Genomic DNA, 14,333 nt, shown 5'->3' with positions numbered 1-14,333 from the left:
ATTACAAGAGGTAGTAGATGAGGTGTTTAGGAAAACGCCTGGTATATATTAAGTGCTCAGTAATTGTTAACTATTATAATTTTCAGGCCACAACAGCCATACTGTATAATGGTAAAGAAACCCAGGCTCTGGAATCAGATCACCTGTGTTTGTGCCCTGGTTCCACTAAATACTATCTACAGTGGGCAAAATGTTGATGAGCCTACGGCCTCAATTTTCTTATCTTTAAAATGGGTATGATAGTACCACCTACCTCCTGGAGTTACTGTGAGAATTTTATGAGACAATCCATTTTAAATACTCAGTACCCTGCAGTCTTCTTCTGCTACACTCTTGAAACCTAGCACATGACTTCTGCTAGGTATGCAGGGAAAGGAAGAGATGCTGGATATTTTTTTTATCTCTTGGCCTGTTGATTGTTATTGTGCGAGCTGAACAATTTCATTGTCACTTTTCAGGGCAGCCAACTTGTTCCTTCAATAAAAGGGGGCTGCTTGAATGCCGATCCTTCATACTGTTTTACAAAGTACTTTCTAATTATAAATTTATGAGACTGATTATCTTGTTACCGTGTCCCTGCCCTAGAACAGCGCCCAACACAGAATAGGAATTCAATTAACATTTGTGGGATGAACCAAACAGCCATGTGATAAACGAATTAGAGCACTGGCTCCCTCCAAGCCTTCAGTTAACCAGTTTCCCTGTCAAAGATATTCCCAGTGTCCTTGATATGAAACAGTAACGGAACCTGGGTGTGTAGGGCTCCTCCCTTTGATCCTAGTCCTCGCTTCCCTCAGAGATTGGGACAGGGACGCCCAAAGGTCTAGAACGAGCACTGTTTCCCTCGTTTAACGCTGCTACCTAGCGGCGTCCGCCAGAAGTGATGAAGTGAGGAAAAACTGCAAAGCTTGGGCACCGGACCAGAGTCAAAGATAGGATCGGCCTCAGGCCTAGCCCTTCCTTAAGCTCCTATCCACGGCTCCGAAGCGAGTCCTCTCAGCCGCCAGAGGGCGGTGCTCACAGAGCCTTAGACTCTATGGTCCTTCTCGGCACTCCCATGAGCAAGAGCGACCAGAAACCTCCTATATACTTCCGTTTCCGGGCACGTCTCTTCCTTTCTGTGTGGATTGCGCTCTCGCAAACATGGTAGGATTTTGGGAGCGGGCCCGGTAACATCCAGCTTAATCTTTTCACCCCCTTCGACGGAGGCCGACCCAGGCTGGCTTTAGGTCCATTCCCGGACTCGTTGTACCAAAGAAACCCAGCGCTGCTGGGATCGGCCCCGAAGGCACTGGGCTTCGGGGTCAGGAAATGAAGTGATGGGATCAAAGAGGTATACTAAGCCGGGGTTGGAGGGAACATGCGCGCTCTCCACTTCGGGGCCCAGCGGAGGCCGCTGGACCTGAAGCACATGGCAGCTGTACCACTTTCTAGTCAGGTGGTGTGCGCTCGCGAGGACTGAGAGTCGAGCCTTCGGGGGATGTCTTAGGTTCGGCTGGGTTGTTAAGGGCGTTGTGCAATGGGTATCTGACAACGCTGCTCGTTCTGAACGGTTTCTTTACCTGAACGGTTTCTTTACTAGGTGAACGTTCCTAAAACCCGCCGGACTTTCTGCAAGAAGTGTGGCAAGCACCAACCCCACAAAGTGACACAGTACAAGAAAGGAAAAGATTCTCTTTATGCCCAGGGTAAGACGGCCTGTATGTAATTTGATTTTAATTATTCAGGAACTAGTGGAATACATACACCGTGTCGTGCCCCGTCCCTCACTGCCACTTGGGTATTGTTTTTCTGCTGGAAAACCAAGATAAAACGTGTAAGAAGACTTCGTGTGGCAGTTGTGATTATCTTTGGTATATCGTAACAAATAACCTCATTCTTTCAGGAAAGCGGCGTTATGATAGGAAGCAGAGTGGCTATGGTGGGCAGACGAAGCCTATTTTCCGGAAAAAGGTTAGTAGTAATTACCATTTGACATGCTTCTGTAGTAAAGACTTTGCATTTTTCTCTAGTCTAAATACAGTACAGGTGTGTGTTTTCATAGTTTCAGCGATCCCTACGTTACCTGCAGTGACACATCTAGGAGGCAGTGTAGCTATGAGCGCAACCCCGGTCTGACTCTTGTCCGACTCCAGTCTACAATCTTGCAGTATCTTGGTGTTTTATTATTTTTGTCCTAACCTTTTTGAAGAGGCAAATTAAGTAAAGAGGAATGTGCTCTGATTTCCCAAGGACTGAAGTTTCAGTACACCGGTGAATCCTTTCTTCATTACCTTTCATACCCTAGTGAATCTTCAGCCCTTGCTTGCAGTGAGAATTGCTCTCTTACTTTGCTTCTCAGTTCAGAAGCCTGCATACTGCAACCAATCTCGTTTGGCTTTCAAAGTTCCTTAAAATCCTCATGTAAGCCTTCCACTGCACTTCTGAATTCTCCTGTCCTCCTCATCCAGGCCAAATGAGTTTCTGTTCTGCCCTAGGTGATCTGGTGCCCCTTAAAGTACATAGTGCCTGGAACAGCATTCCTGTGAACACAGAATTTCTTTTGGTGCTTTGCTCATTCAGCCTCCTGCCAGAAAGTACTAAGGAATAACAGTTGTGTTCATTTAGGTGCCATAAATGGTTTGAGCTCAAAGTGGTAAAGATTGCCTTTTTGCATTCGGCTAACTTGTTTAGAAGGTGGGAAGATTCTGCCTAGGCTTTGGTTTTTTGGAGAACTGTGAATAGGCAGAAGTAGAATTCTGATTATAGGAGTAGTCTTAAAAAGTTGATTCCTGTACCTTGAGTTAAATAGATACAGTTGAATACACATAAATTGTAGACATAATTTTAGGTAGTCTCTAGAGAATTGATAAATCTGAAGTAACAATTATTAAATTCTGTTTAGTGAGAAAGTTGTGTTCAGTTCATAGTTTCAGGGATTTGGTTGGCCCATTTTTGTTTGTGGGGAGTACAAGTATGTAGAGCTGGTGAAAGGCCACAAGTTCAAGGTGGTGTGATAAATGACCATTTGGTAAGAAGCTCTTCGGGGTGTTTGATGGGAATAGAGGATTTGATGGCAATTAGATGATCTACCTTTGCTATTAAATTTCTTAAATGCACTGATTTTCACATTTCTGTTTTCTTCCTATAGCTAAAGACAAATTGCTAAAACTGTCATTTGCAAAGTTTCCCTTTAAGTAGTACTTAACCCAACAGTCCTCCATTTTGAAGAAAGATTTTCTGCAGTGATTTATGAAAGGATTGACTTCATTTTTTCCAGGCTAAAACTACAAAGAAGATTGTGCTGAGGCTTGAATGTGTTGAGCCCAATTGCAGATCTAAGAGAATGCTGGCTATTAAGAGATGCAAACATTTTGAACTGGGAGGAGATAAGAAGAGAAAGGTATATAATTGCAGGTGGAAGGTGCAATCTTTTCTGTTGGGTGAGGTGAACATTTCTCTCCACTTAAAACTGAAGGTGGAATCTGGAATGGGGCAATCCTCATAAAAATAACTAGATCCATAGCTGAAGGTATGAGGTTTTGGTATAATGGTTTTGGTGTGAGTAGTAGAGGGATAATGAGGAGACTTAATTAAAAGGAGGTGATCCCTTTAGGGGGATAATTGTGTACTTGAGAGAGTAGAGGTTCTTTGCAAAATAAAAACTCACTTTTTTTTTTCTGTTCCATTACAGGGCCAGGTGATCCAGTTCTAAGCTTCATATTTTTATATTATGAAGACAGTAAAATCTTGGTTATGTTTACTTCATTTGGTTGCAGTTGGTCTTTTAAGATGGAAATAAAGTACTGGCATCAATAAAATTCCTCTCGTGGGGCAGTTTATGCTTGAGTCTTCTGGGTACTTTGTTTATTTTGGATTGAATTTGGACTGGTTGAACTCCTGTCAAACGTGGTGATCTTCCAGTTTGGCACTTAAGTTACATGAGCTTTCATGGGATTCCTTTTGCTGTTAAACAAGGGTTATTAGTTATCATGGTATGTAAGTAGAGTCCCATGGTAACTATCAATTATACCCATAGTGAATGTAAAGTTTACCTAGAGTAAAATAATTTCTCTCCTATACCCTTGCTACTTCAGTCCTTCAGTGAGGAATTTAGGCTGTTTTTATGCACAGCATACTGTATGGAGCACACTATATATATTCTATGTTCTCAGACTTAACGCTAACATTGTTCAGACCTTTTGACATACCCCCTCAGATTTCAAAGTAGACATAAATTCTCCTGTTTAAATAACAGCAGAAGATAAAATTTCTAGTGAATTAAGCTGCCTGGCAGAATTTAACAGGGATATATGCTGATTTTTAAAGATGTCTAATCATTGCAAATTTTATACTTTTAAGATTGATTTTATTTGGCAGAGAGCACCAGTAGGCAGAGAAGCAGGCAGAGGGGGAAGCAGGCTCCCTGCTGAGCATAGAGCCTGATGTGGGGCTTGATCCCAGGACCCTGAGATCATGACCTGAGCTGAAGGCAGAGGCTTAACCCACTGAGCCACTGAGGCACCCCTGTATACTTATTATTTCATTTTTTAACTTCTTATTTTTATATACTGATTCTTAACTGATGTTCAGCTTTTCATACTTGTGCAGCAAAACTGGAGGCAAAACATAGAAGCTATACCTTTCAGTGACCAAGTACATCTTCGTGGGATGGAGCAGTTCCAAACTGCCTTGTTTCTGTGGGTGATTAAGTCTGGGTTTGCCAGTTTTAGCAAATGATTACTCCAATTTTATTTACAATAAATGGAAATCACCTGACAGGCAAAGGAATTGTTAACAACATGCACTTTGTATTTGGAGGGCCTTTGTCCCTCGCTAATTTTGTGCTGTTGCACAGATGGTGGAGCTGCTGCCTTTGGTTCTGTGGGAGAAGGCTTACTGTGAATGGAGAGGGGATGAGCAGGCTTGAAGCTTTGACTACAGATTGGTCCTCAGGCAAATGGTAGGGAAAGGAGAAGGTTCTAATGTCTGGAAATGCCTTTAAAATGATCCATTCCCTGTGGCACCTGGGTGGTTCAGTCACTTAAGTGTCTGACTTGATTTTGGCGCAGGTCATAATCTCTGGGCTAGGAGATCGAACCCCACATCAGGCTGGGTGCAGGGCCTGCTTGGCATCCCCTTTCCTTCTGCACCCCCTCTTAAAAAAAAAAAAGGATCCATTCCCACATACCCCAGTCTGAAGGTCACTGCCTCGTCACATCCTGGAAAGGAGGCAACTTAAAGGGGAGAGGGTGTTCTGGCCAGAGATCATAATGGAGCAACTACTGCTTGTGAAAGAAAGTAAGATACCTGCATTTGTTGGCTCTAGATTGCAAAAAAAACTTAGGATTTAGAAACCTGTGTGGTGGAATGTTTCTTGAGATGGTTCCATTAACATTCAGTAATGTGGTCTCTTGGGTTGCCTCTGTAGGTTATTCCTACTGGGTTATTTTTTTGCCCTTCAATTAAAGTAGCTTTGTTTTTGTCTTCCCTTTGGGCTAAGATTATACTTAAAGAGTGCCATCCAAGCACCTCAGTAGGTAGTAGTTTAAGGGTTAAAAGTCTGGGCTGAAATCTTGCCTATAGTTCTGTAGTGGATAAGTACCCACCTCTGTTGGTGAGGATTCAAATAGCTTGATAGTTCATATATCTAGAACAGTGCCTGGCACATACTATAGTGCCCAATAAATTACAGCTATTATTTAGCAATTTGTTTCAAAAGCCTTTCCCCAAAATGTTTAGAGATACCTTTGCAAGTTTTTCTTACGGTCCACTGTGGAAAATTTTATTGAAGGAAAGAAGGACAGCTAAAGTGGGAATGGAAGGGAAAGGAGACACCAGTGGGGGAGTCAGTTTGGCAACAAAACACACATTTTTTTCCTTTTGAAGTAGGGGCTTAAACTCATGACCCTGAGAGAAAGACCTGAGCTGAGACAGAGTCAGACACTTAATCAATGAGCCATAGGAACCACAACAAAATACGTTTTAAAGAAGGTTTTTTAGTGTAGTCTAGGTTGCTGCCAGCTGAAGTAAGACGGTGCCTGTGGGATTTATCTTGGTCTTTAAATCTGAAGTCCACTGATAAAACCCAAGCTCTCTCTTCTCAGGCAGGAGCTGTGTGATCACGCAGTCAGGAATACAGGCCAGCCCCTGACCCAGGGAAGCAATAGAGATGGTATGAAAACGAGGTCCACCAATCTCCTGCAGGTTTACCATAGCCACAGCCCATGCTAAGTCTGAGAGGGGGCGTTCCCACACTTCAATGTTGTCTTCCTGAAAAGTAAGCCAAGAAAATAGGTGTGAAAGCTTGGTAACAGCAAGAAGCTGCCTTGTTGGTAGTGGCACTCAGTATTATTGTCAGAACTACTGAGCACTTCTGGGAAAAATTAAAATACTACAGCATGCTTTGGAAATAAGGTAATGGTCAGCAAAAAAAGGAGCCTCATTACTGATTATAACATGAAGATTAAAAGTAAATATTCTTAAAAGATGAGTGCACATCCTCTTATTTAACAGATTTAGGCCCAGGACAATGTGGTACTTGGGCATAAGACCATTCCATCTTAAAATGCACAAACATTTGGATGAACCGTAAACTAGAAGGCAAGAGTATGTTCCTGGCCAATTCCTATTTTCTCCCATAGAACATTATTTACTGTACCTTTCTAAGCCGGTACCCCTGCTTGCCCAAGGGGTCTTGGTTGATGGCAATTACATCCTTATTCTGAAGGAGGGCTTTGGCTTGAGGGCTGATGTGTCGGAGGTCATTGGACATGAGTAATGGAGCGGCCATGATAGCCCACAGGGCCATCTGAGTTACCTGCTGATCCCAGCTGAGACCAAAGTTACCAATCACTAACTGGGACAAAGAAGAGCAAGAATTTAAATTAAAAAAATGAAACATTTTCAAAGTTACCTAGACATAAGCCACTTTCTATGGCACCCTGCTCTGAGTATTCTCAGGTAAGGCTTGCTTCCAGAAATTTTCCCTTCTGATTTACCTTGAAAAATCAAATAGGAAACAGGTCCACTGCATGGGCTTGAACAAGGAGGGCTCAGGTTCTTACCATATCTGGGTCATTCCAACCCCCTGGTCCTGCGACATCAACAATTCTCTTCTGGTTAGATGATGTCCAGGCCAAGATACTCTTTACACTTTGCCAAGAATCATAAACATCCTCAAAATTTCTCCAGTGATTGCAGTACTGTCGGATTTCTGTGTAATTGGGCTGTGAAAACAGACATAACTCTTATTTACTTTCTACTACCATTCTTGCAACATGAAAACAGTCAAGTTTAAAGGAGGCACCTACAGCTTCTTTAGTGTACAGATTAAAGGTATCCTATGAGAAGAGCTAAATCCCTATTATAATGGAATTTCACTGTAAGAAGTCTACTTCAGAAGTAGGCCATATAACTTAAAATCTCTCCTTTAAATGGCTTTAACATTGTTTATGCTGGAAATTTGCCAAATGGTAACTAAGTATCAGGATTATGAAGATTTTAACTTTTTTCACAACTTACTGGATTTTCACACTTTCTTAAAATGGACATGTATCACTTCTGTAATCAAATAAATAAAATGATCTGTATAAGTAAAAATAAAGGCTGCAAAATTACACAAGACAAATAAGCATAGGATAAGGCAATCTGAATCTGAGGTACATAATTTATTAATGGAACGAATACAAGTTTGTAGATAGGGAGAGAGAATATCAGGTTTACAATGCTGAGAAAGGGGAGAGTATTTTGCAGAGATTAGAAGCAAAGAACAGGGATTCATTCTATAAGTAATTATTAAACACTTACCATAAGCTAGGGATACAGTGATAAAGTCAGACAAGGTCCCTGCCCTCCTGGAGCTTACATTCTAGTGGGGGAGACAGACAATAAGCCAGTAAACAAATAATTCCATACAGTGCTATGTTCTTACAAGGAAATTCAGCTGATCAATATGATAAAGAATAAATGGATAGAGGGCTATTTGAGAGTACAGAAGAGCTGTTTGAATATGTAGCATTTGGTTTGAGACTTAAACGTTAAAAGGAGACAGCCATTTAAAAATCTTGGATGAAGAATGTACCAGGCAGAAAACAAAATGCAAGTGTAAAGACCCTGGGGCAGCAGCAGGCTTGTGTGTTTGAGGGAAAGAAAGAAAACCAGTGCAGTCATGGAAAGAGGGAGGGGAGGCTAGAGGAAGGCCAGGACCACATCAGTGGAGTGTGATTTTATTCCAAATGCAATGGGAAGCCAGTTAAGGCTTTTTAAAGCAGGGGAGTGATAGGATTTACATTTTAACAAGATCACTGTGGTGCTGCTTGGAAAACTGATGGCAAGATGGTGGAGATGGACTAGGCTGAGCAGAGACAATAGTGGCTGGAAGACCAGGGTGGATGCAACAGAGATGGAAAGAAATGGGCTGATTCGGGATGTGTTTTGTAGATAGTACTGACAGGATTGCTGGCGAATAGGCTGTGAACTGCAGGACAAAGGGAAGAATAAAAAATGACTGATTTCCGGGGCGCCTGGGTGGCTCAGTGGTTTAAGCCTCTGCCTTCAGCTTGGGTCATGATCTCAGGGTCCTGGGATCGAGCCCCACATCGGGGGTCTCTGCTCAGCAGGGAGCCAGCTTCCCCCTCTCTCTCTGCTTGTCTCTCTGCCTACTTGTGATCTCTCTCTATCAAATAAATAAATAAAAATCTTTAACTTTCCAAGATTAGAATTCAATTACAGCAGGGGAGAGGGTGAGAAGTGGCTGGATCCTGACAGAGATTGTAGGATGAGCCTGTTAAACAAGACTGGACGTTGAAAGAGACCCTTCAGTCTCCTTTGTTCTTAAGTTCTGAAAATCTATCAGCAAGGCTCTGTTGGATTGTGCGCTCACTAGCTCACCTTACGAAAAGGCCACATATAAAGGGGCCACTCACAGGAATACACAATGCTTCTGCCAGTCCTGTTCAGGGCCAAGGACATATGCTTATAACCTGTATGAGAAAACAATGGGTAAAATGAGGGAAAGAAAGGAATTTCCAGCTGGCGTTGTGTATTTTAAAAAGAGGCTGCCTGGAAGGGCTGTGGCTGTATTTTAAACCAGGAGCAGTGATGGGCGGTTACTCTGTGATTAAATTGTGTTTAGTACCTCCCAGACTGCTGGGATTGTTCTCAGGAGGTAGGGTGGGATGGTGCATACACTGAGGAAAGGGAGGAATGTAGATGCTCTTTTTTCTGGAACTAACATTCCAGATGCTTTCCCAAGTGATGTTATGGAAAGTTATAATTACTATCTGTAATAAACTCAGAGCCCTCCTGAATGAACCGTGCACATTATTAGCCATGATTAGGCATGCATGGATTTAACATGCATGCATGAAGGAATGCATGGACAAACTGAAAGAAAAGAGGTAGGAGCTCTGGCACATTGAGAATAATTATTTCCGGTGTTGTGACTAAGCATTTAAAATGTGATGATGAGCTCTTTGGAATGCTCCAGTTACCCTGGCCTCCAAGTTTCTTCCTTTGCTCATGGGTAAATCATACCTTTTTCCAAATGTTCCACACTGTCACAGTAACAACCATCAAATTTTAGCAGATCTACTCCCCAGTCAGCAAAGGTCTTGGCATCAATGTCATAGTGTCCAAAACTCCCAGGGAAGCCTGCACAGGTTTTATTTCCAACATCTGCATAAATTCCTAGCTTCAGTCCTTTGCTATGAACCTGAAATGAGAGAAAAGGATCACCACAATAGAAGGGCAATCATGAATTAGAGAGAACCACTCTACGCTGGGGGCACAGATAACTATATTTCACTAGGTATCAGGGGCTTTTTTCACAAATCCCCAAAATTATCCAGATGAGTTAGCTGAGAGACAAAGTCTCCAATGCTGCTGAGTTCAAACTACATATGTAGGTTATGATACAGAACTAAAGGGAAAGCTATCACTCTTATCTTTTTCTAATGGGATCCTAAAAGTTACCTTTCCATGGCAGTTATACAGTTATCTGGACAAAGACTCTCACCATGACCATACCTTAGGCTCCTCTGTGCCCTCTTCTCAAGTAGGTCTTACACTGTTTCAGCAAGAATCCTGCTAAGTCATCGCCTTACCCTTGATATCTAATCAAGTTCCTCATCCCCCTGCTCTTCATGTCTAACTCCTTGGCCTGCCTGCCTTTAGAGAGAACCCTCTTGCCCTTGATGTCTCCTCTTGGTAATTTTCCATCCACTGACCCCCTCAAGTCTGCTCATTGACTCTAAAACCCCACTCGTCTTTGTTGTATTTGAAATTGATCTTGGCTCTTTCCTCTATTACAGTAGTCCTGAACACATCTGTCTTCATTGCCTTTAATTAGCATCCAACTCTGTCACTCCTTAATTTCCAGAATATATTCCTTCTGTCTTCTACTTTATACTACAATTGTAATAGCTTCACAAAGCATATGGAAATATATGCACACATGTCAAGAACCAAGTTCCCTTTTCCTCCTAGAGAATTCAGTGGTTTCAGCAAAAGGAGAACTTCTTCAGTACTGGCCTCAAGTGCTACTGAAATACAGGGATCTGCTGATGGAATGAAAATTCCATCTGAGAAACCTTACAATTTGATATTTAGATAATAGATGCTATTTTACTTTCTCAGTTTTTCTGAATAAGCTTCTGTACAAAAGTGCTTACAGTCTCCTGAATGAAAGAGCATTATATGTAAACTCACATAATCAGCAAGGCCTCGGATCCCACTTGGAAAGCGTTTAGGGTCTGCCTGAAGTCTGCCTTTTGAATCCCTTTTGGGAGCCATCCAACAGTCATCAATGCAGAGGTACTCATAACCTACATCCTTCCAGCCATCTGACTCCATGAGTTCTGCCATCTGCATGAAGAGCTTCTCACTGAAAGAGAAATTCCAAAAATTGTTGTAATTCATTGAACAAATAATAAGGCATCTTTTGCTTTTGCAAGTTTTTTTTCCAACCCAGTTTCTACCCAGTTCAATAGTAATCAGCAAGGTAAAATGGACTGGGGCCTTTTTTTAATTTCCCCCTGGCCAAATACTTCCATCCTAAGAACCTCAAACAATTAGGAATGAGAAATACATGAAATTGAAAAGATAATTAGAACTAAGATGAAAGTTCAGTAAAGTAAGAAACCATAAAGTTACTATAATCAACAGCTTCTTAGATATTAACAATAACCTGTTTGGAAAAAAAAAAACCAACAACAACAAGATACCACGCACAAGAGCAACTGAAAAGAGTCACTTATGGTTTGTCTCCCTCCCTATCCCATCTTGTTTCATGGATTCTTCTCCTACCCACTTAAGCCCACATGTTGCATCACTACTTCCTCATGCTGGGGGGAGGGGGGTTGGGAGAAGGGGGGTAGGGTTATGGACATTGGGGAGGGTATGTGCTTTTGGGTAAATTGGAGGGGGTGGTGAACCATGAGAGACTATGGACTCTGAAAAACAATCTGAGGGGTTTGAAGTGGTGGAGGGGTGGGAGGTTGGGGTACCAGATGGTGGGTATTGTAGAGGGCACGGCTTGCATGGAGCACTGGGTGTGGTGAGAAAATAATGAATACTGTATTTCTGAAAATAAATAAATTGGGAAAAAAAAAGAGCAACTGAAAAAACAACACAAAAACCTAAAACACCTAGAGATAAATTTAAGACATGTGCAGGATCCATATGAATAAAACTATAATGCTCCCAAATGATTTCAGTAAATGGAGAGATGTTATTTTGCTCTGGGATAAGAAAACTCAATATTAAAACACACTTTATACATTGTTTAAAATAGGCTCAACGCCAGTGTGGATCCCAACGTGGTGCTTGAACTCACGACCCTGAGATCAAGACCTCAGCTGAGATCAAAAGTAGGATGCTTAATCCTACTGAGCCACCCAGGCATCTCTTATACATTTAACAAAATCCTGACCAAACCCCAAAAGGACTTTTTTAATAAAAGATTTTATTTATTTATTTGACAGATAGATAGATAGAGAGAGATCACAAGTAGGCAGGCAGAAAGAGACGGGGAAGCAGGCTCCCTGCCAAGCAGGTAGCCCGATGCAGGGCTCCATCCCAGGACCCTGAGATCATGACCTGAGCCAAAGGCAGAGGCTCAACCCAATGAGCCACCCAGGTGCCCCCCCCAAAAGGATTTTTTAAGGAACTTGGCAACATGGTTCAAAATTTCACCAGAGAGATAAAACATATGAACATTCTACAAAAGATAAATGAAACTGGTACAGTACCAGTAGCATTAGAATACACAAATCAATGGAATTAAAGAGAAAGTTCTGAAAGAGATCCTTCCAGCCATCTGGTATCATGGAATCTAGTATATACATATTTTTTTAAAGATTTTATTTATTTATTGAGAGAAAGAGTGAGAGCATATGCACGGGTGGACGAGGAGGGGAGAGGCGGACAGAGAGGGAGAAGCAGGCTCCTCACTGACCCTGGAATCCTCACCTGAGCCGAGGCAGACCCTTAACCGACTGAGTCAACCAGGTATCCCAGGAATTTAGTATATATCAAATGTGGCTTTCCTTATAGGAAAATAAGGTCCAGGTGGATTAATGTTTAAATATTTAAAAAATCCATTTTAAAAAAACTACTAGAAAATGTAGGTGACTATATTATCTTCGGGTAGGTAAAGATTTTCTCAACAAGATGCCAGAGCCAGAAATCATAAAAACCAACAAAAGCTGGAACCACCATTTTCATAATATATGATAGACCAAACACCCATACACACACAGCCCCAAAACCAAACCCAAAATATTTCAACTAAAAAATAATTAAGTGGAAATAAAAACACCAGATTGGCAAAGTTTTAAAAGAATGAGAAAAATGCAGCGTTGGCCAGGGTGTGGGGAAATAGTCATTCTCATACACTGTTCTTGGGAATGCACATTTGTAAAACTCTTGGGGAGGATAGTTTGATATGTAACAAACCTTTGGATCCAGTAATTACACTTTCAGGAAAGAATCTTACAAGAATGTAAAAGGATGGTTAACACAGCTTCACAGTAATAAAAAAGAAATTAAAAAAGAAATTTGAAGAGCTTGAATAGCTATCAAGAGGAGGTTGCTTAAATAAATTATATACATATAATTTGCATTTGTGGAGCGCTTATTCTGTGCCAGGAAAACTTTATTTTCATTATACTTTTCTTTACTATCTACATTTTTTTGCATTTTCATGCATTAGTTTTATTACCACATATAAAAAATAAACCCACCACTGCTTAGAAAAAAAAGGAAAAGACAAAAAGAAATATGTGATGGGAAGTACATTCAGCATCCCTGTATTAAGCCACCACAGCTTTGAACTGTGCCTGTAGGAATCTGTGATTTATCCCCATTTATTTTGTGCATCAAAGCCAAGAGAGGTTATATTTTGGGCCTGGGAATGCTCAAAAAATTTTCCATATAAATTAATGGTAATTCTTCACTTTAAGCCATTTCCGCTTATGGAACTCTCAACTTTTGGACACCAGGGGAAACCCTCATAAAGTTCCTCCAGGTCAATCTTCTAGCCAGATGCCACTGGCTAGGGTGGCTGGGGGTGGGGTATTTCAGAGACTCCGTGGTTCCTCTAAACTTCCTCCAGTTACAGCCAAGGAACCCCTGGCCCCCAAAGCAGAAGAAACAGCACGTGTCTTAGTCCTCTGTCTCTCCTACTGACCCCAGCTGTGGTCACTACCAGTGCGTGGCAGAGGCAGAACAGCGGTTCACAAGAAGGGCCTGAACAGAACTGGATGGTGAATGGATCAAGTTCCTAGTTGGTGATCCAGCACGGAGAGATGGAGAAGCAAGGGCTGCTGGCCCGACTCCTACCGCAGGAGGGGTCACGCCAGAGAAAGTTTAGTTCTCATTTCCAATCAGGGCAGTTTGCTGGGGATAAAAAAGCAGCAGCAGTAGGGCGGCCCTCCCTCAGGCCCAAATGTTCTCTCTGCGACCCTCTATCCTCCCAAATAGAGAAGACAAACTCACGGAAAGGCGAATGCAATGGGGTACTCAATATCTCTCATACCTGACACAGGAATCCGGCTCTCCTTGGCAGTCAGTGTTGCACATGAAGCGCTCCCAGTGCAGCCAGCCCATGGTAGGAGTCATCGCCAAGCCATTGTCCAGGGTCCTGGCACCAGGGAAGCTCCAGAGAACCAGGGCCAGGAAGCGAAGTGCCAACAAGAAGCCTGACTGCGGCACTAGGCTTTTCAGCTTCATCGCCACCGTAATGCAGTACGAATTTCCACCGGTAATCTGGGCTTTTAAGTTTAACTTTAGAAGCGGACCAATCACCGGTGAGTTATTAAATACTGACGTTATTGTTTCTCAGGCAACTGGGA

The 14,333-nt window shown here is 42.1% G+C and overlaps 2 protein-coding genes across 2 annotated transcripts; one reads left to right on the top strand and one right to left on the bottom strand.

Annotated features, from left to right (window-relative positions):
- The first annotated feature begins 1,079 nt into the window (after positions 1-1,079).
- Positions 1,080-3,828, top strand: RPL36A (ribosomal protein L36a). Its single transcript, XM_044235384.1, has 5 exons — positions 1,080-1,146; positions 1,583-1,688; positions 1,886-1,953; positions 3,260-3,382; positions 3,674-3,828. The coding sequence occupies exons 1-5, from the start codon at positions 1,144-1,146 to the stop codon at positions 3,692-3,694; spliced, it is 321 nt and encodes a 106-aa protein (XP_044091319.1). The 5' UTR covers positions 1,080-1,143; the 3' UTR covers positions 3,695-3,828.
- A 2,130-nt stretch (positions 3,829-5,958) lies between these two features.
- On the bottom strand, positions 5,959-14,287 carry GLA (galactosidase alpha). The gene is made up of 7 exons (XM_044235200.1): positions 14,018-14,287; positions 10,690-10,864; positions 9,517-9,694; positions 8,872-8,963; positions 7,047-7,208; positions 6,641-6,838; positions 5,959-6,252 (listed from the first exon to the last, which is right to left on the bottom strand). Exons 1-7 carry the CDS (start codon positions 14,209-14,211, stop codon positions 5,989-5,991), a joined length of 1,263 nt encoding a protein of 420 aa, XP_044091135.1. The 5' UTR covers positions 14,212-14,287; the 3' UTR covers positions 5,959-5,988.
- Between the last annotated feature and the right edge of the window lie 46 nt (positions 14,288-14,333).

This window comes from Neovison vison, chromosome X (genome assembly GCF_020171115.1).
Source record: "Neovison vison isolate M4711 chromosome X, ASM_NN_V1, whole genome shotgun sequence".
Lineage (NCBI taxonomy): Eukaryota > Metazoa > Chordata > Mammalia > Carnivora > Mustelidae > Neogale > Neogale vison.
Note: the sequence above shows the minus strand (reverse complement) of the source record. Positions and strands in the feature narration are given on the sequence as shown.

Excerpts from the sequence above, each read along its gene's own strand:
- RPL36A (XM_044235384.1), top strand. Across the intron at positions 1,689-1,885 it reads AGATTCTCTTTATGCCCAGG|GAAAGCGGCGTTATGATAGG; the intron begins GTAAGACGGCCT and ends TCATTCTTTCAG. Across the intron at positions 1,954-3,259 it reads AGCCTATTTTCCGGAAAAAG|GCTAAAACTACAAAGAAGAT; the intron begins GTTAGTAGTAAT and ends CATTTTTTCCAG.
- GLA (XM_044235200.1), bottom strand. The coding sequence starts at position 14,211 with ATGAAGCTGAAAAGCCTAGTGCCGCAGTCAGGCTTCTTGTTGGCACTT. Across the intron at positions 8,964-9,516 it reads TGTGGAACATTTGGAAAAAG|GTTATAAGCATATGTCCTTG; the intron begins GTATGATTTACC and ends TTTCTCATACAG. Across the intron at positions 6,839-7,046 it reads GTTGGAATGACCCAGATATG|TTAGTGATTGGTAACTTTGG; the intron begins GTAAGAACCTGA and ends TCTTTGTCCCAG.